At 43.6% G+C, this 26,925-nt stretch overlaps 1 protein-coding gene across 6 annotated transcripts in view; it reads right to left on the bottom strand.

Annotated features, from left to right (window-relative positions):
• fkbp15b (FKBP prolyl isomerase family member 15b) overlaps positions 1 to 26,925 on the bottom strand; it is a 114,954-nt gene that overhangs the window by 75,151 nt on the left and 12,878 nt on the right. For all 6 annotated transcript variants that reach the window (XM_061278170.1, XM_061278168.1, XM_061278169.1 and 3 more), the window contains exons 7-9: positions 15,649 to 15,798; positions 15,483 to 15,551; positions 69 to 209 (exon numbers count right to left, since the gene is read on the bottom strand). In XM_061278170.1, coding sequence (XP_061134154.1) covers positions 69 to 209; positions 15,483 to 15,551; positions 15,649 to 15,798 — 360 coding nt within the window. The remainder of the gene's footprint in view (positions 1 to 68; positions 210 to 15,482; positions 15,552 to 15,648; positions 15,799 to 26,925) is intronic.

Raw genomic sequence — 26,925 nt, 5'->3', positions numbered from 1 at the left:
TTATTATATGGCAGAATACCGCAAGAGCAAATTTATATGGATTAGCAGCAAAATGCATAGGTGCTCACCCGTCTTATTGCTGCTTCAAAAATTAGAGTGCTGTTGGCTGGGACACAATCAGGGACGCCTTGTGAACAAGCAAGGCTCGGAGGGACAACAATTAGACGACAGCCAGCCTTCTTCATCCCGAGCACCCCTTTCTCCCATCCCTAGTCACACAACAGCATAAACAAATGGTTTCAAGTGAGACAACAGAAATTCTATGTGCATGCTATTCTATTTCCCCCTTCCAACAGAATTTTTGTGGATGTGCTTTGAAACTGCATTCTGTGAACAGCTTGCTCTTTGAAAAATTTATTTTTGTGTCTTACCCTCCTGATGGAGGGTGTCAATGATGGTCCTTTGGACAGCAGTCAGATGAGTAGTCTTCCCCATACTTGTGATTTAGTTTACTGAACCAAGCTGAGTACTTTTCAAGGCTCAGGAAACCCTTGCAGATGTTTTGAGTTAATTAAACGATTCAAGTGATTAGTCGAATACCCTATTAGTATACTTTTTCATGATATTTTAATATTTGGAGATAGGATATTTGAGTTTTCTTAAGCTGTATGCCATAATCAGCAATACTAAAATACTAAAAGGCTTGCAATATTTCAGTTGATTTGTAATGAATCCAGAATGTATGACATTTTTGTTTTTTTGATTGTATTACAGAAAATAAAGAACTTTATCACAATGCCGTTTTTTTTTTCATGTATAATGCGCCCCCATGTATAATACGCACCCTAAAAATGGCATGTCGATGCTGGAAAAAAGCCTGTACCCATGTATAATACGCACCCAAATTTTGACTCCTACTTAAGTCCGTAAACGTAAAATTATTTACCGTTTTTTTCCGTGTATAGTGCGCAAAATTTTACTAATTTATTGTCCTAAAATCCGGGGTGCGCATTATACATGGGTACAAAAAAAAAAAATTAAAATCTTTTTTTTTTTTTTAAATTTTTTTTTGTTTTTTTTTTTAAGTCCCAATGATCGTCACACACGCAGGGAGGCAATGGGTCCCATTTTTATAGTCTTTGGTATGGTCTTAACTAGGCTGGATGTAATTTGTTTTGTTGGCGTTGATTTCTCCGACTGCCCGTAAACGCACCACCGCGCTTCGTGCGCGCACGGGACAGCAAACGAGCAGGTGATCGAGCAAGCGTCTGATACGAGAGCATTGCGGTCGCATGGAGCGTGTTTGAAGTGAACAGCAGAGAAGAAAGGCAAAGTGTTGTGAAATAAAATGCACAGAACGGATGCGCAAGACACGTCAGCTATATAAAGAGCGAGAGTTGTTTTCTTCCTATTAGTTTCAATTCACAGTTTAATTAGCAGTTTCAATCAGCAAATAACAAAATGCGTTTTACAGGTAATATTTTATTTCACAACACTTTGCCTTGTTCTTTTGGTCTCTGCTGTTCATCCTAAAACACAAAGGCGCTCTTTAAGCAATGCGACAGTGAGCGCCCGGCGCGCTGCACCAAATTAAGCTCCCTGCGCAGTGCGCACTGAGGTCCACTTAAATTTTAGAAAGTACATCAGGACTTTAAAAATATCTTCTAAATTTCAGCGACGGCTCTGTCACAATAATCGACCAGCCCGGTGCAGTTGGGCGGTCGGCGGCGCGCTACGGTTGAGCGTTCTCTCGCGCACTCTCTCTCTCGCTCTCTCTCGCTCTCGCACACACGCAAACCGGATATCATACGGAGGCCGCCATTACAGATGCGCAGAACGGATGAGCAAGACACGTCAGCTATATAAAGAGCGAGAGTTCAGTTCTCTACCTAAATCCGTATTACAGGTAATATTTTATTTCACAACACTTTGCCTTGTTCCTTTCTTCTCTGCTGTTCACTTCAAACACGCTCCATGCGCACGGAGCGCGGTGGTGCGTTTACGGGCAGTCGGAGTAATCAACGCCAACAAAAAAAATTACATCCAGCCTAGTTAAGCCCATACCAAAGACTATAAAAATGGGACCCATTGCCTCCCTGCGTGTGTGACGATCATTGGGACTTAAAAAAAAAAAAAAAAAAAAAAAGAAACTAATTTTTTTTTTAAAAAAAATTCATAAAAATTGGGTGCGTATTATACATGGGTACAAGCTTTTTTCCAGCATCAGCATGCCATTTTTAGGGGTGCGTACTATACATGGGGGCGCACTATACACGGAAAAAAACGGTAATTAAAAAAATCATCTTTGGGAAAAACCGGATGTTATTCTGCCGGTCAGTATCACTGCGCATGCGCTAGAAAACTCGATAGCGGAGAAATGTTTCGGATTTGTGTAGGGTACATTGTGACAGCAAACGAGCAGGTGATCGAGCAAGCGTCTGATACGAGAGCATTGTGTTCGTATGGAGCGTGTTTGAAGTGAACAGCAGAGATGAAAGGAACAAGGCAAAGTGTTGTGAAATAAAATATTACCTGTAATACGCATTTAGGTTTAGAACTGAACTCTCGCTCTTTAGTATATAGCTGACGTGTCTTGCGCATCCGTTCTGCGCATCTGTAATGGCGGTATGATATCCGGTTTGCGATGGAGATTAAAAAACAAACAATATTTGACAACACACCATCAAGGATTGCACCATCGCATCAAACGATGTGTCGTCAATTATGACTTTTACTGACTAAGTGTGTTGGGAAGGATGGCTGAATGCGATGCGCGATTGACAACAAACAAGAAGGTGATTTCAAGTTTTATTTTCTTCAACAAAAAAAAAATAAATAAATAAAAAATTGTTGCCATGTATAATGCACACCCCAGATTTTAGGACAATAAATTAGTTACATTTTGCGCATTATACATGGGAAAAAACGGTATTCTAATTTTCTGAAACAGTCCTGTATACAATCCACGCCTACACTTAGCCCTTTAACGTTGTCATGGCGCTCTCAACTACGTCCGCCTTACAACAACACACACACCCACACACACGGTGCCAGCAGACATGTTACCGTTTTTTTCTGTGTATAGTGCGCCCCCATGTATAGTACGCACCCCTAACAATGGCATGCTGATGCTGGAAAAAAGCTTGTACCCATGTATAATACGCACCCAATTTTTATGAATTTTTTTTAATTTTTTTTTTAATTTTATTTTATTTATTTATTTTTTTTTAAGTCCCAAAGATCGTCACACACGCAGGGAGGCAATGGGTCCCATTTTTAAAGTCTTTGGTATGGTCTTAACTAGGCTGGATGTCATTTTTTTTGTTGGCGTTGATTTCTCCGACTGCCCCTAAACGCACCACCGCGCTCCGTGCGCACACGGCGGCTCTGTATGGGAGAGACGTTGAAGAGGAATAAAAACAACCTTGGAAACCAAAACTTGCCCCTCGTCGTGACTCGGAGCCGCAACAAATGTTTCGGATTTGTGTAGGGTACATTGTGAGACAGCAAACGAGCAGGTGATCGAGCAAGCCTTGTCTGATACGAGAGCATTGCGGTCGCATGGAGCGTGTTTGAAGTGAACAGCAGAGAAGAAAGGAACAAGGCAAAGTGTTGTGAAATAAAATATTACCTGTAATACGCATTTTGTTATTTGCTGATTGAAACTGCTAATTAAACTGTGAATTGAAACTAATAGGTGGAGAACTGAACTCTCGCTCTTTATATAGCTGACGTGTCTTGCGCAACCGTTCTGCGCATCTGTAATGGCGGCCTCCGTATGACGTCCGGTCCGCGATGGAGATTAAAAAACAAACAATATTTGACAATAACACACCATCGAGGATTGCACCATCGCATCAAACGATGTGTCGTCAATTATGAATTTTACTAAGTGTGTTGGGCAGGATGGCTGAATGCGATGCGCGATTGACAACAAACAAGAAGAAAGGTGAGTTTTATTTCGGGGGAGATTTGTCATGTCTCGTCCCCAGTTTTGCTATGTGTCTAGGTTGCCATAGTTTCTGTTCGTGTCACCCCGCTCTTCCTGTGTCACCTCAATCGATGTAACGTGTTTTGTATTTAAGTCCTGTCTGCCCCTCGCTCACCGTTGGATCATTGCATGTGTTACTGTCATTCTGTTCCTGTCTTTGGTAATGTCACCCTGTCTTTTTGTTCCACGACTTTGTCGGTCAGTCCTGTTGTTGGTTTTGTTGTACCATGACTTTATTTAAAAAAAAAAAAAAAAAAAAATTAAAAAAAAAAAAAATTAAAATTTTTTTTCTTTGTACCTATGTATAATACGCACCCCAGATTTTAGGACAATAAATTAGTAAAATATTGCGCACTATACACGGAAAAAAACGGTAACTTCACTTGTTTTACATGTTTACTTTGAACGGCCGGTTTACACCGATGTCCAGCGGTTGGAGTTCCTTTGTCGTGCCTTGCGGAATGACAGCAAGCTCGGCGTTCATTGCTTCAATTGTTTTTTCACATCGGCTGTGACGACAGCACACGCACAAAGCAAATCCACGCCCACACTTCCCCCGTAAACGTTCTCATGGCAACAACAACAACAACAAGAACACACACACACACTGGCATACAAGTGTGCGCATTTAAAAATGAAGCGGAAGCAAAACTGAGTTTGGTATTCACATTTTTATTACCGGTAATGGTCATCAGTTAAACCCATCGAAGTTCTCATCCTCTGTTTCCGAATTGAACAACAGCGCTAAATCTCCAACTGACATGCCAGGTTCACTGTCTTCACTGTCAGAGTCACTCTCCATGCCGTGTGGCTCCTCGGATATGATGCCGGCTTTTGCGAAAGCTCGAACAACAGTGCCAGCAGACATGTTAGAATGTTAGCAAGCTCGGCGTTCATTTTCTTCACTTGTTTTATCACATCGGCTGTGAGATGGGCACGCATAGAGTCACAGATCAACAGCGATAGTAATGCGTGGAAAAAAACACCTGGTCTCCTTACATATGTTTGTGTGAATACAGTGCCTTGCGAAAGTATTCGGCCCCCTTGAACCTTTCAACATTTCGGCACATTTCAGGCTTCAAACAAAATTTAAATTTTTTGTCAAGAATCAACAACAAGTGGGACACAATCGTGAAGTGGAACGAAATTTATTGGATAATTTAAACTTTTTAACAAATAAAAAACTGAAAGGTGGGGCATGCAATATTATTCGGCCCCTTTACTTTCAGTGCAGCAAACTCACTCCAGAAGTTCAGTGAGGATCTTTGAATGATCCAATGTTGTCCTAAATGACTGTGGGGAAGTTTAAAGCCGGATTTGGATACAAAAAGATTTCCCAAGCTTTAAACATCTCAAGGAGCACTGTGCAAGCAATTATATTGAAATGGAAGGAGTATCAGACCACTGCAAATCTACCAAGACCCGGCCGTCCCTCCAAACTTTCATCTCAAACAAGGAGAAGACTGATCAGAGATGCAGCCAAGAGGCCCATGATCACTCTGGATGAACTGCAGATAACTACAGCTGAGGTGGGAGAGTCTGTCCATAGGACAATAATCTTTATGGAAGAGTGGCAAGAAGAAAGCCATTTTTCAAAAATATCCATAAAAGGTCTCACTTAAAGTTTGCCACAAGCCACCTGGGAGACACACCAAACATGTGGAAGAAGGTGCTCTGGTCAGATGAAACCAAAATCGAACTTTTTGGCCACAATGCAAAACGATGTGTTTGGCGTAAAAGCAACACAGCTCATCACCCTGAACACACCATCCCCACTGTCAACTACGGTGGTGGCAGCATCATGGCTTGGGCCTGCTTATCTTCAGCAGGGACAGGGAAGATGGCTAAAATTGATGGGAAGATGGATGGAGCCAAATACAGGACCATTCTGGAAGAAAACCTGTTGGAGTCTGTAAAAGACTGAGACTGGGACAGAGATTTATCTTCCAACAGGACAATGATCCAAAACATAAAGCCAAATCTACAATAGAATGGTTCACAAATAGACGTATCCAGGTGTTAGAATGGCCAAGTCAAAGTCCAGACCTGAATCCAATCGAGAATCTGTGGAAAGAGCTGAAGACTGCTGCTCACAAACGCTCTCCATCCAACCTCGCTGAGCTCGAGCTGTTTTGCAAGGAAGAATGGGCAAGAATTCCAGTCTCTCGATGTGCAAAACTGATAGAGACATACCCCAAGCGACTTGCAGCTGTAATTGCAGCAAAAGGTGGCATTACAAAGTATTAGCGCGAGGGGGCCGAATAACAGTGCACGCCCCACTTTTCAGTTTTTTATTTGTTAAAAAAGTTTAAATTATCCAATAAATTTTGTTCCACTTCACGATTGTGTCCCACTTGTTGTTGATTCTTGACAAAAAATTAAACTTTTATATCTATGTTTGAAGCCTGAAATGTCGTGAAATGTTGAAAGGTTCAAGGGGGCCGAATACTTTCGCAAGGCACTGTATGTATAGATAATAATGAGACAGAGAATGACAGCAAGTGCTCAAGTGTGTGACTGTATTGAACCGACGCCCGTGCGTCATGACGTAACAACACAGCAGTGCCGCTGGGGTCTACCATTGTATGTGGGGGCGGGGGGGTTTCCATTCCCTCTAACATCTCCCCTTTTATAGATGGTACCTTATACATTGCTTCAAGCTCCCGCAAAAAATATAAGAAACAAAACTGTGGTGCAGACCAAATTTAAATTCATTTATACTGCAGATCCACGCCCACAATTCTCCCTCTAACGTTCTCATGGCGCGCTTTAATACATCTGCCTTACAACAACAACACAGATAGGGAGCACTGCATGCTAGGGCACGCCGCACATTTTGAAGAAAATCTAAGACTAATAAACGTGAAAATACGGTAATTCCCTATAAATACCCGTGAAATAGCGAAGCCGCATAAAGTGAAGCGACGGATTACTATATTTATATACATATGCACGCACACGTGGACTTTGGGATCCAGAATTTGGGACTCGCGTTAACCCCGAAAGAAAATAGAAAATCTTGTTTTTTTTAGAAAGGCAGCCGAAGGGGTTCTTTGTTACGTTAATTTAGGTCAGGGATGTTGTTGGGCAGCCGAAGGGGTCACTTTGCCGGTCGTCACTGTGAATTCGCCACACACAATAAAGTCTATTGACATTTTATTTAAAGAGAAGCAATGTGCAGATGACAATATCAGGCGGGTTGAGTAAGTCATTTTGATGCTATGTGAATTGGATGGAAGAAACAATGAAGCATTCTACTACTGTCCGGCCATGCTCTGACTTCTGACTGTGTGCATGAGGGGCTTCCACGAATTTCTGCTTTTCCGAATTAAATACAATCCTACCGATCCGTAACACTGTAATAAAGAAGTCATAAAGACCAAGCGGACCGACTTCTTATTATCAAACGCCTTCAAATTGATCACGGAAACTCATCAAATCATTTGCGCTCGTCATTTAACTTAGTACGGTCCTTATGTCATCCATTTAAAATACTACCGTAATTTTCGGACTATAAGTCGTAGTTTTTTTCATAGTTTGGGTGGGGGCGACTTATAATAAGGAGCAACTTATGTTTTTGGTTTTTTTTATTCCCCCCCCCCAAAAAAAAAAAGTGAAACCGCGATAAACAAACTGCGATGTAGCAAGCGATTACTGTAATTTGAATTTCAATTGACGTCAGCAGCGCAACGCGGTGTGGCGCGGCGGTTGTTGGTGTAGCCCGGTGAAATAGTAGATTACCAGACTAATAGTTTATTTAACTATTTCTGTTACAGTAATAGTCATAATATTCATTAGTAGGCAAACCGGACCCAAGCACCCACCATTCTCTGGTAAGTTCTACACAGTGGTTTAAAGGGGTGCTACATTTACATAAAGGACAAAAATTGATCACGGGATGACAAAGATGACGAAGGGTCTCACGTACTACCGCCATCATTAGCGGCTTTGTTTCTAAGTGACACGGCGGACGAAGAGTTTGAAGGATTTAAGGATTTGGAGTGACACAGAAGGTTTGAAAAACTATTATGGCTTTTACCCACGCCCGGTCCTACTCTAAGGAACTCTCTTTCACCTCCGTGGATGGAAGTCGAGGGCCGGCGCTCGGCCGGGTGGCTGTCCGGGGGACGGGATGGGGCTTGGTCATGGCTTTTACGCACGCCCGGTCCTATTCTATGGATCTCTCTTCCACCTCGATGGCTGGAAGTCCACGCGCCACACGCCTGGAAGTTTGTTTTGTTAAATAAAGAGCCGTTTACAAAACCCACGTCTTTCCTTGTACTTTGTTAAGGCTACAATATAGTTATATACTAGATCTGTGGAATAACGACGAGGCTGACGTCAGGGCTCACGCGCGTTGTTGACAAAGGATGAGGAATTTGATCGATGGATTTAATGATTTAGAGTGCACAGATGGTTTGATAATATTATTGCTTATATAATAGTTATTTGATTCCTAATTTATATATCGTTATATGGGCCTGTGGAATATTTTGAAGTGCAAGCGCCGTCAGCGGCGCGCACACATTGTTGACAAAGGACGGTCGATGGATTTAATGAATTAGAGTGAGACAGATGGTTTTATAAACGTGTTATTTCTGTAATAGTTTTTTTTTTTTAAATAACTCTGAATGTTACGTCAGGGCCGTTCTCCGCTCTTTGTTTGTGTTTATGTCACGTTAGCATACCTATCGTTTAGCCAGTTGTTGCTCGTTCATGACTGTTCTTGGTGTTGGATTTTGAGTAAATTGCCCCCCAAAATGCAACTTATACTCCGGAGCGACTTGTATATGTTTTTTTTTTCACTTTTTTGGGCATTTTATGGCTGATGCGACTTGTACTTCGAACGACTTATAGTCCGAAAACAACGGTACTTGAAAATGGGGGTCCATGACCAAGCCGTGTTAGACAGAAAGTCGCGTGGAATCGAAGCATCTAAAATCGAGATTCAGGTGTATTTAGATTTAGGCACATGAATATGAGTTCTGCACTTTCGTTATGAATAATTTTTAAACACTAGTGAAACTGTTCAATTTCTTGCATGAGAGATTCTTAAACATTGTTAGACATACTAGGACAATCTGAATGAGAAAAGAGTGCAAAATGGGCAGCAAGCAACTGTAGCGCTGATCATTTTGGAAGCGAACCTTATTAGGCATCAACATTGAGTTCATAATCAGAAGAGGAGAAAGCATGAAGCGTCCAGGGACTAACAAAATGGGGTTATTGTATTCACTAATGTTGCAAGAGGTGGTTCGAGGGGCGTTTGCAGGAATCAACGGTGTCCAGAAGATAAGTTAAAGTTAAAGTTGAGTTAAAGTCCCAAGGATCGTCACACACACATCTGGGCGTGGTGAAATTTGTCCTCTGAATTTAACCCATCCCCGTGTGATTTTGATCCATCCCCTGGGGGAGAGGGCAGCAGTGAGCAGCAGCAGTGCCTCGCTGGGGAATCATTTGGTGATCTAACCCCCCAATTCCAACCCTTAGTGCTGAGTGCCAAGCAGGGAGGCAATGGGTCCCATTTTTATAGTCTTTGGTATGACCCGGCCAGGGTGTGAACCCACAACCTTCCAGTCTCAGGGCGGACATTCTACCACTAGGCCACTGAGCTGATAAGACCAACGGCCCCCACCTTCTTACAAATGTACTGAGAGTAGGCAAAACTACCGAATTCTCTGGACTATAAGTCGCTCCAGGGTACAAGTCGCACCAGCCATAAAATGCATGATAAAAAAGGAAAAGACGTACCGTATTTTTCGGACTGTAAATCGCACCGGAGTATAAATTGCACCAGCCATAAAATGCACAATAAAGGGAAAAAAACATATAAATCGCACCGGATTATAAATGGCACTTTTGGGGGAAATTTATTTGATAAAATCCAACACCAAGAACAGACATAAACAAGCAACAACAGGCTATACGATACGGTATGCTAACGTGACAAACACAAACGAGGAGCTGAGAATGGGTCTGATGTAACATTCACAGTTATTCAAATAACTATTACATAAATAACACGTTTATCAAATCATCTGTGTCACTCCAAATGATTAAATGCATCGATCGAATTCTTCGTCCTTTCTGTAAACAACGCCGTGTGCGGCGCGCCGCTGACGTCGGACTCGTCGTTGTCAGTTGCAGTTCAAATTATTTCAGGCCCATATAACGATATATAAACTATATATCAAATAACAATAATATAACCAACAATTTTATCGAACCATCCGTGTCACTCCAAATCATTAAATCCATTCGAATCTTCGTCTTCTGCGTCACTTAAAAAAAGAAAAAAAAAAAAAAACCACAGCTGTTGACTCCAGAACTACGTGCGCCACGGACGTCAGACTAGATATATCAAATAAATGTAATATCAACAACAATTCTATCAAACCATCCGTGTCACTCCAAATCATTAAATTCATCGGGATCTTCGTCTTCTGCGTCACTAAAAAAAAAAAGAAAACACAGCTGTTGACTCCGGAACTACGTGCACCACTGACATCAGATTACATCAGGGGTCGCAACCTTTTTTTACTCAAAGAGCCATTTGGGACCGCCCCCCAATGAAAAGAAAGCACCCGGAGCCACAACCACAACAATATATATAATGATGTCAAAATGGGTTATATATACTTTATGAAACACCCTATATATATATTATATATATATATATAATATATATATAATATATATATATATATATATATATACACAACCCTTGAGGCCAATTACAAGCCAATTGCACAAGTCTCCATCAAATGTGGCATATACCAAGGAGATGCTCTGTCCCCACTGCTGTTCTGCATAGGTCTGAACCCCCTCAGCCAAATAATCAACAAGACTGGCTACGGATACCGACTCAAAAATGGGGCCACCATCAGTCACCTCCTATACATGGATGACATAAAGTTGTATGCCAAGAGCGAACGAGACATCGATTCACTGATCCACACAACCAGGATCTACAGCACAGACATTGGAATGTCATTCGGACTAGAGAAGTGCGGTCGCATGGTGACAAAGAGAGGGAAGCTAGTCCATACAGAAGGGGTCTCACTCCCAGAAGGAACAATAACAGACATTGAGGACAGCTACAAGTACCTTGGTATCCAACAAGCAAATGGCAACCTCGATGAAGCCACAAGGAGAGGAGCCACAGCCAAATACCTACAACGAGTAAGGCAAGTCCTCAGAAGTCAGCTAAATGGCAAGAACAAGATCCGGGCAATAAACAGCTACGCCCTGCCAGTCATCAGATACCCTGCAGGAATAATAAGCTGGCCAAAGGAAGAGACGCAGACCACAGATGTCAAGACACGGAAGCGCCTAACCATGCACGGAGGGTTCCAACCTAAGTCCAGCACCCTGAGACTGTACACTAGCCGTAAAGAAGGAGGCCGAGGACTACTGAGTGTGAGAGCCACTGTTCGGGATGAAACAGCCAAGATCCATGAGTACATCAAGGAAAAGGCCCGAACGGATGACGTGCTCAGTGAATGTCTCAGACAATGGCAAACAGAGGAAGAGTGGCTAGAGACACCATCATGGGAGGACAAACCCCTACATGGGATGTACCATCGGCAGATAAGTGAAGTGGCTGACATCAAGAAATCCTACCAATGGCTGGAAAAAGCTGGACTGAAGGACAGCACAGAGGCACTCATCATGGCTGCACAGGAACAGGCTCTGAACACCAGAGCAATAGAGGCCAAGATCTACCACACCAGACAAGACCCAAGGTGTAGGCTGTGCAAAGAGGCCCCTGAGACAGTCCAGCACATAACAGCAGGGTGTAAGATGCTAGCAGGGAAAGCATACATGGAACGCCATAACCAAGTGGCTGGCATAGTGTACAGGAACATCTATGCAGAGTATGGACTGGAAGCCCCAAGGTCAAAGTGGGAAGCACCCCCTAAGGTGGCAGAGAACGGGCGAGCCAAGATCCTGTGGGACTTCCAGATCCAGACTGACAAGATGGTGATGGGGAACCAACCGGACATTGTGGTGGTGGACAAACAGCAGAAGAAGGCCGTTGTAGTGGATGTAGCAATACCAAGCGATGGCAACATCAGGAAAAAAGAACTTGAGAAGCTAGAGAAATACCAGGGCCTCAAAGAAGAGCTTGAGAAGGCCTGGAAAGTGAAGGCCTCGGTGGTGCCCGTGGTCATTGGGGCACTTGGGGCAGTGACCCCCAAACTGGAGGAGTGGCTACAGCAGATTCCAGGAACAACATCAGACATCTCAGTCCAGAAGAGTGCAGTGCTAGGAACAGCCAAAATACTGCGCAGAACCCTCAAGCTCCCAGGCCTCTGGTAGAGGACCCGAGCTTGGAGTGGAAAAACCACCCGCGGAGGGTGAGAGGGGAATTTAAAAATTATATATAGGGTGTTTCATAAAGTACGCAGTTTTTAAAAATGCAATAAATCAGCCAAAATCGATGCAAAATTCAAAATTTTTATTTAATTTCATTCAACATACGGTTTTTTTCCGTGTATAATGCGCAAAATTTAATGTATTTATTGTCCTAAAATCTGGGGTGCGCATTATACATGGGTACAATTTTCTTTTAGTTTTTTTTTTTTTTTTTAAGAAAATCATGGTACAACAAAACCAACAACAGGACTGACCGACAAAGACGTGGAACAAAAAGACAGGGTGACATTACCAAAGACAGGAACAGAAACCAAACAGACATCACAGGGCTCGAAGCTTATTTTTTGCCCAAGTTGCCCTCGGGCAAGTTGGAGAAAATTTTACTTGCCCGAAACAAAATTTTAATTGCCCGAATTTTTTTGGAGTGGATTTTTACTTGCCCGACACATTTTTGCAATAAAAAAGACAACACTATAAATTTTGCCTTCATATGTTTTTATTCCATCATATTGTGCCTGCAGCCTGTTTTAATACAGTGTAGAACTTTTGATGCAATTAAACCACACTAGTCTACTGTAGTATCAAAATTCAACCGGAAACAAGCTCTGCTGGTGCGCAGGCGCAGAAGAGCCAGGGACGGGTGAGGGAGCATGCATTTAATTACGAAGCGCTTTGCCGTTATCAATGTATTGCAGACTTACACGAGAAACTAACCGCTCCCTAGAAAACAAAATGTCGGACCAGAAGCGGCAGAAGTTGCGAGAAATTATGCACAAAATCGTCTTTTTACAGCTTGAAAACATGGTATTATGGCAGGGCAAGTTCGGGCAAGTGAGGAAAAATTCTACTTGCCTGTCTGCCATCGCTACTTGCCCCGGGCAATCGGGCAATCGTTAGTTTCGAGCCCTGCATCATGACAGTAACACATGCAATGATCCGACGGTGAGCGAGGGGCAGACAGGACTTAAATACAAAACACGTTATATTGATTGAGGTGACACAGGAAGGGAGGGGCGACGCGAACAGAAACTATGGCAACCTAGACACATAGCAAAACTGGGGACGAGACATGACAAATCTCCCTCGAAATAAAACTAGAAATCACCTTTCTTCTTGTTTGTTGTCAATCGCGCATCGCATTCAGCAATCCTGCCCAACACACTTAGTCAGTAAAATTCATAATTGACGACACATCGTTTGATGCGATGGTGCAATCCTTGATGGTGTGTTATTGTCAAATATTGTTTGTTTTTTAATCTCCATCGCGGACCGGACGTCATACGGAGGCAGTATGACTGCGCATGCGCACTATGGATCCGATGCGCAGAACGGATGCGCAAGACACGTCAGCTATATAAAGAGCGAGAGTTGTTTTCTTCCTATTAGTTTCAATTCACGGTTTAATTAGCAGTTTCAATCAGCAAATAACAAAATGCGTATTACAGGTAATATTTTATTTCACAACACTTTGCCTTGTTCCTTTCGTCTCTGCTGTTCACTTCAAACACGCTCCATACGACCGCAATGCTCTCGTATCAGACGCTTGCTTGATCACCTGCTCGTTTAGTGTCACAATGTACCCTACACAAATCCGAAACATTTGTTGCGGCTCCGAGTCACAATGAGGGGCAAGTTTTGGTTTCCAAGGGTGTTTTTATTCCTCTTCAATTTCTCTCCCATAGAGAGCCGCCTTTTTCACATGTCCGCACTTTTCATTTGAACCTAACTGATCGCGGTGGTGCCTTTACGGGCAGTCGGAGAAATCAACGCCAACAAAAAAAATACATCCAGCCTAGTTAAGACCATACCAAAGACTATAAAAATGGGACCCATTGCCTCCCTGCTTGGCACTCAGCATTAAGGGTTGGAATTGGGGGGTTAGATCACCAAATGATTCCTGAGCGCGGCGCCGCTGCTGCTCACTGCTCCCCTCTCCCCCAGGGGATGGATCAAAATCACACGGGGATGGGTCAAATGCAGAGGACAAATTTCACCACACCCAGATGCGTGTGTGACGATCATTGGGACTTGAAAAAAAAATAAAAATAAAAATTGGGGTGCGTATTATACATGGGTACAGGCTTTTTCCAGCATTGACATGCCATTTTTAGGGTGCGTATTATACATGGGGGCGCATTATACATGGAAAAAATGGTAGTACACAATATACATACAGGTAAACAACACAAAAACAATAAAAACAAGAAGGCACAAACAATGAATAAATAAGAGTGATGAATAAATAATAAATAAACAAATAACACAATAAATAAGAGGAGCAAAAATGGATCAAGTGTGCATCCAGCAGACAGTCAGAATATAGCGCAAAAGTACAGGACGCTACGCAGAAGGGGGGAGAGAGTTCAGGATCCTAACAGCCTGGAGAATGAAGCTGTTGGTGAGTCTGGTGGTGCAGGAGCGCAGGCTCCTGTACCTCTTCCCAGACGGCAGAAATCGAACAAAGAGTGAGCGGGGTGACTCACATCACTCATTTGTTTTCAAAAAGCTTTTTTTAATATCCATGCTTTAGTATCTACTAAAGGTAAAAACCTAATCGGATGTCAAACGCTGCGTGTTCGCTTCTCTTCCGGGGGGGTGTTAATGGGACGTCAAACGCTTTGTGTGGCGGGCTCCATCTAGTGTGGAAACTGAGAAGCTGAGCTCAAGCTTCTTGTGCGGGCCATATTCAATTATGTTTTCAGAATTTGCTGCGGGCCAATAAAAACTGGACCGTTAGTTTGGACACCCCTAATTTAGAGCAAAGAACTGTGTAGTCTGCCTGATGCCATTGCCTTTGGTCTTTTCTGTTCCACATGTAGAGTTATGTAGCTTGTTAAGTCAACCATAATATCGGATCGGTATCGGGTATCGACCGATACGCAAAGCCACGGCATCGGTATCGGTATCGGAACTGAAAAAGTCGGATCGGTGCATCTCTAATATATATATTTCATTGCATTTATTTGTACTGGTAGCCCGGTTGAGCCAGCATCAGCATATTTTGGGTGGCTCAACAGTCACATGGTGGCCTCGGGCCATCGGGCCACTATAATGTTGGACCCTGTATGATCATTATGGCATTGCTAAAACAAACAAATTCAAATCTATCACCTCTAAAATAGACTTTTAGTCAATTACAGATGCAAATCCTAGATAAAACATTTCATCTTACTTGAATTACTTTTCCTGCTCCAATCTTCAGCCGTAACAACTTGTCTTTATTTTGATTGGAGTCGAACATCTGGAAAAAAAAAGTTAAACTTGAATATTTGCTTATATTTGCTCATGCAACCCCACCAGTAATGAAGAGAAATTCCTGTTTGACTTTAATACATTACCTGTCCAATAGTATGGTTTTGCAAGAGCCAGCCTCTGTAGGCCACCTCCAAGGAGTCTCCGTATTGAACTGCATGGCCTTCCCCGAGACTGAGGTCTTGAGTCAGTACCACATCTAAAACATTGCAGCTGTTTACCTTTGCCAAACACACCTAATGGAAAAAAAGACATAAAATGAGCAAAATAAATAACAAAGACAAAAATAGGCAGGATCTTTTACGTTAAAGTTTCATCCTAAAAATGTGGTAATTGTTTATCTTGACAATTTTCTACAAATTTTCTGTTTTGTGAAAAATAAATTCTCTTATTTGATACAACAGTTTTGTGGAACTTAAAAACATTGCAGGGCAGCCTGCATGTTAAAATACATCAAACATCTAAATCAGTGGTGTCCAAACTACGGCCCGCGGGCCGCAGTTTTTATTGGCCCGCAGCAAAGAAGAAGTACTGGGCAGGCTAACGAGTTAGCGGAAAGATGCTAATTTGCGACCGTGCTAACACGCGCAAACGGACCTCTAAAGGAAATTAAACGAACATTTGGAGCAATACTACATTGTCCTAAAGGTTAGTTTGTAAAGAGATGGTTGCCTTGTTTAAGTATTTCAACTTAAAGAGACACTATCAGCCTAAACATGCGAACACAAACGACCAGCTAACAGGGAGTGACCGCGCTGATAAAGTGAAGCAGCTCCAAGCTGAACTGGCATCACAACAGCGATTCTTCACACGGGACTGTGAGTCAAAAATAAATATTACTAAAGCAAGCTACAAAGCGGCCATGTTAAGACTGTTGATGTTGTGGACCTGTAGACCTGACACAAACTATTATTTTCTGAAAGGTAATGTAAATGACAAGAGCAAAATTCACTAGTTTTAAGTTTTAATAACAACAGACAACTTTGCATTACTTATAACTCCCGTTTAAAATGTTCATGAGGCAAAAGTAATTTTAAACTCGTGTAAATTTAAGGTATTCCATACAGTTTGTTCAATGTTATCTGACTCTTCAGATATGAATGAAAGGCAGAATTTGTGTTTTTAGAGTTGTTCACATCTGCCTGAGTGACTCATATTTGGTTATTTTGTCATTTGAAAAATAAAGACAATTGTGACAATGATAACAGTGTGTATTTGCATGACATTTTTGTAGTTAAAAAATGTCCAAAAAAACTATTGGCCCCCGGGCCCCTTCACTTTATCAAATCTGGCCAACCCTGCAAAAAGTTTGAACACCCCTGATCTAAATGTAGAAATCAATGAATTTAAAATCCATTTTCTACATCTAGGAAGCAATTCTGAACACATAAATTGACAAAAACACATCGCACCTTCAATGAATGGCCCATTTTAAAACTTATAATGACCTTACAACCTTATATATTATATATACTTATAATAGTCCATATATAAGATATATACATTTGGCCCGCGGGCCGGACTTGGGACACGCCTGCTGTAGTGGCTCAATATTGGCACATATATAAGGCGCACCTACCGTGTTTTTCCGTGCATAATGCACAAATTTGAATTCATTTATTGTCCTAAAATCTGGGGTGCGCATTATGCATGGGTACAACAATTTTTGAAGAAAATCTCCCTCAAGATAAAACCTTTCTTCTTGTTTGTTGTCAATCGCGCATCACATTCAGCCATCCTGCCCAACACACTTAGTCAGTAAAATTCATAATTGACGACGCATCGTTTGATGCGATGGTGCAATCCTTGATGGTGTGTTATTGTCAAATATTGTTTGTTTTCTAATCTCCATCGCGGACCGGATATCATATGGAGGCCGCCATTACAGTATGCGCAGAACACGTCAGTTATATAAAGAACGAGAGTTCAGTTCTCTACCTATTAGTTTCAATTCACAGTTTAATTAGCAGTTTCAATCAGCAAATAACAAAATGCGTATTACAGGTAATATTTTATTTCACAACACTTTGCCTTGTTGCTTTCTTCACTGCTGTTCACTTCAAATAAGCTCCATACGAACACAATGCTCTCGTATCAGACTCTTGCTCGATCACCTGCTCGTTGTCTGTCACAATGTACCCTACACAAATCCGAAACATTTCTTCGCTATCGAGTTTGCAGGCGCATGCGCAGTGATACTGACCGGCATAATAACATCTGGTTGTTCGCAAAGATGATCTTTTTTCTGAAATAATTTTACGTTTACGGACTTACCGTTTTTTTCCGTGTATAGTGCGCAAAATTTACCTAATTTATTGTCCTAAAATCTGGGGTGCGTATTATACATGGGTACAAAGAAAAAAAATTTAAAATTTTTTTTTTTAAAATTTTTATTTATTTATTTTTTTTTTTTTTAAAGAAAGTCATGGTACAACAAAACCAACAACAGGACTGACCGACAAAGTCGTGGAACAAAAAGACAGGGTGACATTACCAAAGACAGGAACAGAATGACAGTAACACATGCAATGATCCAACGGTGAGCGAGGGGCAGACAGGACTTAAATACAAAACACGTTACATCGATTGAGGTGACACAGGAAGAGAGGGGCGACGCGAACAGAAACTATGGCAACCTAGACACATAGCAAAACTGGGGACGAGACATGACAAATCTCCCCCGAAATAAAACTCACCTTTCTTCTTGTTTGTTGTCAATCGCGCATCGCATTCAGCCATCCTGGCCAACACACTTAGTCAGTAAAATACATAATTGACGACACATCGTTTGATGCGATGGTGCAATCCTTGAGGGTGTGTTATTGTCAAATATTGTTTGTTTTTAATCTCCATCGCGGACCGGACGTCATACGGAGGCCGCCATTACAGATGCGCAGAACGGATGCGCAAGACACGTCAGCTATATTAAGAGCGAGAGTTGTTTTCTTCCTATTAGTTTCAATTCACAGTTTAATTAGCAGTTTCAATCAGCAAATAACAAAATGCGTATTACAGGTAAAATTTTATTTCACAACACTTTGCCTTGTTCCTTTGGTCTCTGCTGTTCATCCTAAAACACAAAGGCGCTCTTTAAGCAATGCGACAGTGAGCGCCCGGCGCGCTGCGGTTGCGCGACCGCACCAAATTAAACTCCCTGCGCAGTGCGCACTGAGGTCCACTTAAATTTTAGAAAGTACATCAGGACTTTAAAAATATCTTCTAAATTTCAGCGACGGCTCTGTCACAATAATGCTACCAGCGCGGTGCAGTTGGGCGGTCGGCGGCGTGCTACGGTTGAGCGTTGTCTCTCGCGCTCTCGCTCTCTCTCGCTCTCGCACACACGCGCACACACGCAAACCGGATATCATACGGAGGCCGCCATTACAGATGCGCAGAACGGATGCGCAAGACACGTCAGCTATATAAAGAGTGAGAGTTCAGTTAGTCAAGTCAAGTTTATTTGTATAGCCCCAAATCACAAGCAGTCTCAAAGGGCTTCACATAGACAGAAATTGACAATTATTCTCAAAGCATCCCCTGATCTTAAGCTCCCAAAAGGGCAAGGTAAAACTTAAAAAACCCTAGCAGGGGAAAATGAGAAACCTTGAGAAGGGACCACAGATGGAAGGATCCCCCTTTCAGGATCACCAGGTTGAAATGGATGCAGAGAGGGCACAAATGATACAACATGAAAATCAATTAAATAAAAAGTGGATGTCCATGTCACAGCAGAGGGCTGCCGAAGGAGCCCTCAATTGTCCTGGCAGTGCTCTTCGAGGAGGTTGAGCTGCAGTTCCCCTTTCCTGAATTGGCCCACGAGAATCCAGATAGCCGCTGTCAGCATGGGTGCCACCTAACCACCTCCCCGGCCGGGGAGGGGGGAGGGAGGGGGTGGAGAGGGAGAGAAAACAAACTCCAGCCGAATCGGCCACTACAAGTTAGTTAAAGGCCATGTCATAGAAATGTGTCTTTAAACGTGTCTTAAATGTTTCTACTGAGGTAGCAGTCCTAATATCCATTGGTAGGGCATTCCAAAGCTCTGGAGCCCGAATAGAAAATGCTCTAGAGCCTGCAGACATTTTCTTAGCCCTCGGTGTCGCTAAAAGGGTAGCGTTTTGCGAACGAAGGTTACGAGACGGAACATAAGGAACAACTAGGTCGACGAGATATGCAGGCGCTAAGCCATGCAGCGATTTATAGGTTAATAGAAGAACCTTGAAGTCACATCTTAAATGGACCGGGAGCCAATGTAAGTTGGCTAGTATTGGGGTAATGTGATCAAATTTTCTTGTCCGAGAGAGCAGCCTTGCAGCGGCATTTTGTACTAACTGTAGACTTTTGATGCGGGACTTAGGAAGACCCGAAAATAGTACATTACAGTAGTCCAGGCGCGACGTGACGAACGCATGTATAATAGTTTCCGCATCACCGGTCGAGAGGATCGGACGAATCTTTGCAATATTACGAAGGTGAAAAAACGCAATTCTGGTTATATTCTTAATGTGCTTTTGAAAGGAGAGAGTTTGGTCAAATATTACCCCGAGATTAGTTACAGTATCGCTTTGAGTGATAGTACGGTTATCTATAGTTATAGCGGTTTCCTTGAATAAGTGTTGATAACGAGTTGGACCAATTATCAACATCTCAGTTTTATCTGGGTTAAGACGAAGGAAGTTGAGAGACATCCATTGCTTGATCTCCGCAAGGCACTTCTCAAGATTACAACAATCCCGCGGATCTGTCATCGATAACGGCATATATAATTGGGTGTCATCCGCATAGCATTGAAAACTAATATTATATTTACGTATTATGTCCCCAAGCGGAATCATATAAATATTAAAAAGAATTGGTCCGAGAACCGATCCCTGTGGGACACCACATGTAACATTATAGAGCTCCGAGGATGCATTGCCATGGACCACTCGGTGCGTCCTGTTTGATAGATAGGAATGGAACCAGCCTAGTGCTGACCCTGAAATGCCAACACAACTTTTAAGACGCCCTAATAAAATATCGAAGTCTACAGTGTCGAAGGCAGCACTAAGATCGAGTAGTAACAGTACAGACGAAATGTTTGAATCCATAGCTACGAGGAGATCATTAGTCACTTTAGCAAGTGCTGTCTCAGTGGAATGATTAGCTCTAAAACCAGACTGAAAAGTGTCGTATCGATTATTGGCGACCATGTAATCAATAAGCTGCTGCGCTACTACTTTTTCAAGAAGTTTTGCTATGAATGGGAGGTTTGAAACTGGCCTATAATTACTGAGACAGTCCGGGTCAAGATTTGGTCGCTTAAGTAACGGTTTAATGATAGCGGTTTTAAAGGCTGTTGGCACTATCCCAGAGGAGACAGACAGATTGATTATATTTAAGACGGACGGTCCTAAAATTTGAAATAATTCTTTAAGTAGTTTGGCTGGAAGAGGGTCGAGTAAACATGTTGTTTGTTTAGCCGCACTAACAATTTGTGTAAGCCTTTCAAGAGACACGTTTTTAAAAGTTGAGAGGGTTGTTGCATGATCATCAGCGTTGGTAAACGGCGTGCTCGACCGAGCGATTGGAATGCTATTCTTGATCTCATCCCTAATGGATTCAATCTTTTGAGCAAAGAATTTCATGAACTCGTCAGCTGAGTGGAAGGAACTATCGGTGGTCGGCTGGCGCAGAGTCAGCTTTGCCACTGTATCAAATAGGTGTTTCGGATTGTTTTTATTGAGATTAATAACTTGCGAAAAATATCGAGTTTTTGCTAAGATAAGCGCATCTTTATATTTCAGGAGGCTATCCTGCCATGCCTGATGGAAAACCTCAAGTTTGGTTAGACGCCATCTGCGCTCATGCTTTCTACATAATTGCTTAAGCGTACGCGTTTCATCTGTGAACCACGGAGTAGGCACTCTACGGCGAGTTTTCAGACGTAACGGCGCCACAGAATCAATGGCATTTAACAATGTCGCATTGAATTCATTTGTAAGATTATCAATAGAGCCGGCGTATGTGAGAAAATTAGTGGTTGCCGGCGACAGTATTTCAGATAGCGCAGTTGCAGTCATGGAGTTGAAATGACGGCTCCTATAATGCTGATAATAATATAATGCAGTTCTCTACCTAAATCCGTATTACAGGTAATATTTTATTTCACAACACTTTGCCTTGTTCCTTTCGTCTCTGCTGTTCACTTCAAACACGCTCCATGCGACCGCAATGCTCTCGTATCAGACAAGGCTTGCTCGATCACCTGCTCGTTTGCTGTCCCGTGCGCGCACGAGCGCGGTGGTGCGTTTACGGGCAGTCGGAGAAATCAACGCCAACAAAAGAAATTACATCCAGCCTAGTTAAGACCATACCAAAGACTATAAAAATGGGACCCATTGCCTCCCTGCGTGTGTGACAATCATTGGGACTTAAAAAAAAAAAAAAAAAATTAAAATTATTTTTTTAAAAAATTCATAAAAATTGGGTGCGTATTATACATGGGTACAAGCTTTTTTCCAGCATCAGCATGCCATTTTTAGGGGTGCGTACTATACATGGGGGCGCACTATACATGGAAAAAAACGGTAAGTAAGAATCAAAATTTGGGTGCGTATTATACACGGGTACAGGCTTTTTTCCAGCATCGACATGCCATTTTTAGGGTGGGTATTATGCACGGGGGCGCATTATGCACGGAAAAAAACGGTAATTATGAGGCGCAATGTCGGCTTTTGAGAAAATTTGAGGTTTTTAGGTGTGCCTTATAGTGCGGAAAATATGGTAAGTAGATTTGGCCCCTTCCTTGTTAATAGCTAAAATGAAAAAAAAAAAAACGCACAAAGACAACATAATTGGCATGCATAAGACATAATTTACTTAACAATACTCTTCTCTTGTAAATCTGTTCCTGACTTTCACAGCAATTACTAGTGAAAATATTCACACGTTTATTTTATAGTGCAACGTTCAAAGCAGCATTCCATAGTAATTAGTCTTGCTCAGTACTTGCCCCTGAAACTTGGCATCTTTTAGCCTGCACAAGTGCTTCGATATCAGGCATCATATCCTGAGCAGCAGACAGTTTCAGAATCTCATTTAAGTGCTTATGTGTGAGCTTTGAGCGTAGCTTGTTTTTTTTTAATGTTCATTAGTGAGAAAATTTGATCACAAAGGTAGGTAGTCCCAAACACGGACAACATTTTTGCAGCCAGTGCTGTCAATTTAGGATAGCGTGGTAGGAGATACTTGTAAAATCTGTCCAAGCCCACAGAGGAAAATGTGTCCTTTAATTCTACATCACACTGCAAATCAATGATTTCAAGAAGCATCAGAAGCTCTGACTGTGAATGGTGAGCGAAAATCTGTGAATTCTGTCTTGAGTTCGCTAAAGACCTGAAATCGTTTGTCAAACTTCCTCAGCAACCCTGAAATCTTGTCTTTGGACTGCATCACGTCAGGATTAAAGCTTTCTGCGCACACATCTCTGAGACAGGAAAAATGAGCAGGGTCTCCGCCTGTTATCTGCGACTCCCATAACGTGAGCTTTATCTTGAATGCACGTATGCTGTCATAATACTGTGTTACAATGTTTTTGCCTCCCTGCAACATTCTGTTCAGATCATTCAAGTGCTCTGTAATACCGACCATAAATGCAAGGTCCTGCAGCCAAAGTGGGCACTGTAATTCCTGAACAGGTTTTCCCTTTTTCTCCATAAATTGTCCAATTTCCCCTCAGAGTACAGCTTTGACGCTATTGCTACTTGGCTAGCAATTACGTAGCTGGCTTTCACCGCAGAATCACTGACATCTCGGCTCCGGGTGAAAACAGATTGCCGTTTCCTCAGACAAACCAACATTTCATTTACAGTGCCTTGCGAAAGTATTCGGCCCCCTTGAACCTTTCAACATTTCGCCACATTTCAGGCTTCAAACAAAGATATAGAATTTTAATTTTTTGTCAAAAATCAACAAGTGGGACACAATCGTGAAGTGGAACGAAATTTATTGGATAATTTAAACTTTTTAACAAATAAAAAACTGAAAAGTGGGGCATGCAATATTATTCGGCCCCTTTACTTTCAGTGCAGCAAACTCACTCCAGAAGTTCAGTGAGGATCTTTGAATGATCCAATGTTGTCCTAAATGACTGTGGAGAAGTTTAAAGCCGGATTTGGATACAAAAAGATTTCCCAAGCTTTAAACATCTCAAGGAGCGCTGTGCAAGCAATTATATTGAAATGGAAGGAGTATCAGACCACTGCAAATCTACCAAGACCCGGCCGTCCCTCCAAACTTTCATCTCAAACAAGGAGAAGACTGATCAGAGATGCAGCCAAGAGGCCCATGATCACTCTGGATGAACTGCAGATAACTACAGCTGAGGTGGGAGAGTCTGTCCATAGGACAATAATCTTTATGGAAGAGTGGCAAGAAGAAAGCCATTTTTCAAAAATATCCATAAAAAGTCCCACTTAAAGTTTGCCACAAGCCACCTGGGAGACACACCAAACATGTGGAAGAAGGTGCTCTGGTCAGATGAAACCAAAATCGAACTTTTTGGCCACAATGCAAACCGATATGTTTGGCGTAAAAGCAACACAGCTCATCACCCTGAACACACCATCCCCACTGTCAACTACGGTGGTGGCAGCATCATGGCTTGGGCCTGCTTTTCTTCAGCAGGGACAGGGAAGATGGCTAAAATTGATGGGAAGATGGATGGAGCCAAATACAGGACCATTCTGGAAGAAAACCAGTTGGAGTCTGCAAAAGACTTGAGACTGGGACGGAGATTTATCTTCCAACAGGACAATGATCCAAAACATAAAGCCAAATCTACAATGGAATGGTTCACAAATAGATGTATCCAGGTGTTGCAAGCTTTTGTATTTTTCACCATGCTGAGTTTCATAGTGGCGCCAAATATCACACTCCTTAAGCACTGAAACTTGCTGCATAAACACCAGGCACACGGGTTTCCCATTCACCTCCGTGAACATGTAGGGAGAAGTCGATTTTTTCTTGAAAAATTTGACAGTCTGTGTCCACTTTTGTCTTTTTTGCTGATGAGGGTGCCCGTTCCAAGAGAAAAAGCGGGTAAAGCAATTGAACTGGCTAAAACACAACGCCTCTAGCGACCAACATACGAACTGCAGATTTTAAAGAAAATGAAATTTATTCTTTTATTTTTTTATTTTTTAATAATCCCCTCCATGAGTCGTCACCTTATCGTGGTGGAGGGGTTTGCGTGCCCCTATGATCCTAGGAGCCATGTTGTCTGGGGCTTCATGCTCCTGGTAGGGTCACCCATGGCAAACGGGTCCTAGGTGAGGGGCCAGACAAAGCACGGCTCAAAAAGCCCCTTATGATGAAGAATATATATGGAAACAGATTTCCCTCGCCCGGACGCGGGTCACCGGGGCCCCCCTCTGGAGCCAGGCCTGGAGGCGGGGCTCGAAGGCGAGCGTCTGGTGGCCGGGCCTTCGCCCATGGGGCCCGGCCGGGCAAAGCCCGAAAAGGAAATGTGGGCCCCCCTTCCCATGGGCTCACCACCTGTGGGAGGGGCCAAAGGGGTCGGGTGCAGTGCGAGCTGGGCGGCGGCCCAAGGCAGGGACCTTGGCGGTCTGATCCCCGGCTGCAGAAGCTGGCTCTTGGGACATGGAATGTCACCTCTCTGGCTGGAAAGGAGCCCGAGTTGGTGTGCGAGGCAGAAAAGTTCCGACTAGATATAGTCGGACTTGCCTCCACGCACAGTTTGGGTTCCGGTTCAAGCCCTCTCGAGAGGGGCTGGACTCTCTTCCACTCTGGAGTTGCCCACGGTGAGAGGCGTCGAGCAGGTGTGGGTATACTTATTGCCCCCCGGCTGGGCGCCTGCACATTGGGGTTCACCCCGGTGAACGAGAGGGTAGCCTCCCTCCGCCTTCGGGTGGGGGGACGGGTCCTGACTGTTGTTTGTGTCTATGCACCAAACGGCAGTTCAGAGTACCCACCCTTTTTGGAGTCCCTGGAGGAGGTGCTGGAGAGCGCTCCTTCTGGGGACTCCATCGTTCTACTGGGTGACTTCAATGCTCACGTGGGCAATGACAGTGAGACCTGGAAGGGCGTGATTGGGAGGAACGGCCCCCCCGATCTGAACCCGAGCGGTGTTCTATAATTGGACTTTTGTGCTCGACACGGATTTTCTATAATGAACACCATGTTCAAACATAAGGGTGTCCATGTGTGCACTTGGCACCAGGACACCCTAGGCCGCAGTTCGATGATCGACTTTGTAGTTGTGTCATCGGATTTGCGGCCGCATGTTTTGGAGCTGTCAACTGATCACCACCTGGTGGTGGGTTGGCTCCGATGGTGGGGGAAGATGCCGGTCCGACCTGGCAGACCCAAACGTTCTGTGAGGGTCTGCTGGGAACATCTGGCGGAATCCCCTGTCAGGAAGAGCTTCAACTCCCACCTCCGGCAGAACTTTTCCCAGGTCCCGGGGGAGGCGGGGGACATTGAGTCCGAGTGGACCTTGTTCCGCGCCTCCATTGTTGAGGCGGCCGACCGGAGCTGCGGCCTGTCGTGGCGGCAATCCCCGAACCCGCTGGTGGACACCGGCGGTAAGGGATGCCGTCAAGCTGAAGAAGGAGTCCTATCGGGCCGTTTTGGCCTGCGGGACTCCCGAGGCAGCTGACAGGTACCGGATGGCCAAGCGGAACGCGGCTTCGGCGGTTGCTGAGGCAAAAACCCGGGCGTGGGAGGAGTTTGGCGAGGCCATGGAGAATGACTTCCGGACGGCTTCGAGGAAATTCTGGTCCACCATCCGGCGTCTCAGGAGGGGGAAGCAGTGCAACGTCAACACTGTTTACAGTGGAGATGGCGTGCTGCTGACCTCGACTAGGGACGTCGTGTGTCGTGGGGAGAATACTTCGAAGACCTCCTCAATTCCACCGACACGCCTTCCATTGTGGAGGCAGGGCCTGGGGACTCTGAGGCGGACTCTCCAATCTCTGGGGTCAAAGTCACCGAGGTAGTTAAACTCCTTGGTGGCAGGGCCCCGGGGGTGGATAAGATCCGCCCGGATTTCTTAAGGGCTCTGGATGTTGTGGGGCTGTCATGGCTGACACGTCTCTACAGCATCGCGTGGACATCGGGGACAGTGCCTCTGGATTGGCAGACTGGGGTGGTGGTTCCCCTCTTTAAGAAGGGGGACCGGAGGGTGTGTTCCAATTACAGGGGAATTACACTCCTCAGCCTCCCTGGGAAGGTCTATTCAGGGGTGCTGGAGAGGAGGGTCCGTCGGGAGGTCGAACCTCGGATTCAGGAGGAACAGTGTGGCTTTCGTCCTGGCCGTGGAACAGTGGACCAGCTCTTCACCCTCAGCGGGATCCTCGAGGGTG

The sequence above is a fragment of the Syngnathus typhle genome, linkage group LG5 (genome assembly GCF_033458585.1).
Source record: "Syngnathus typhle isolate RoL2023-S1 ecotype Sweden linkage group LG5, RoL_Styp_1.0, whole genome shotgun sequence".
Lineage (NCBI taxonomy): Eukaryota > Metazoa > Chordata > Actinopteri > Syngnathiformes > Syngnathidae > Syngnathus > Syngnathus typhle.
Note: the sequence above shows the minus strand (reverse complement) of the source record. Positions and strands in the feature narration are given on the sequence as shown.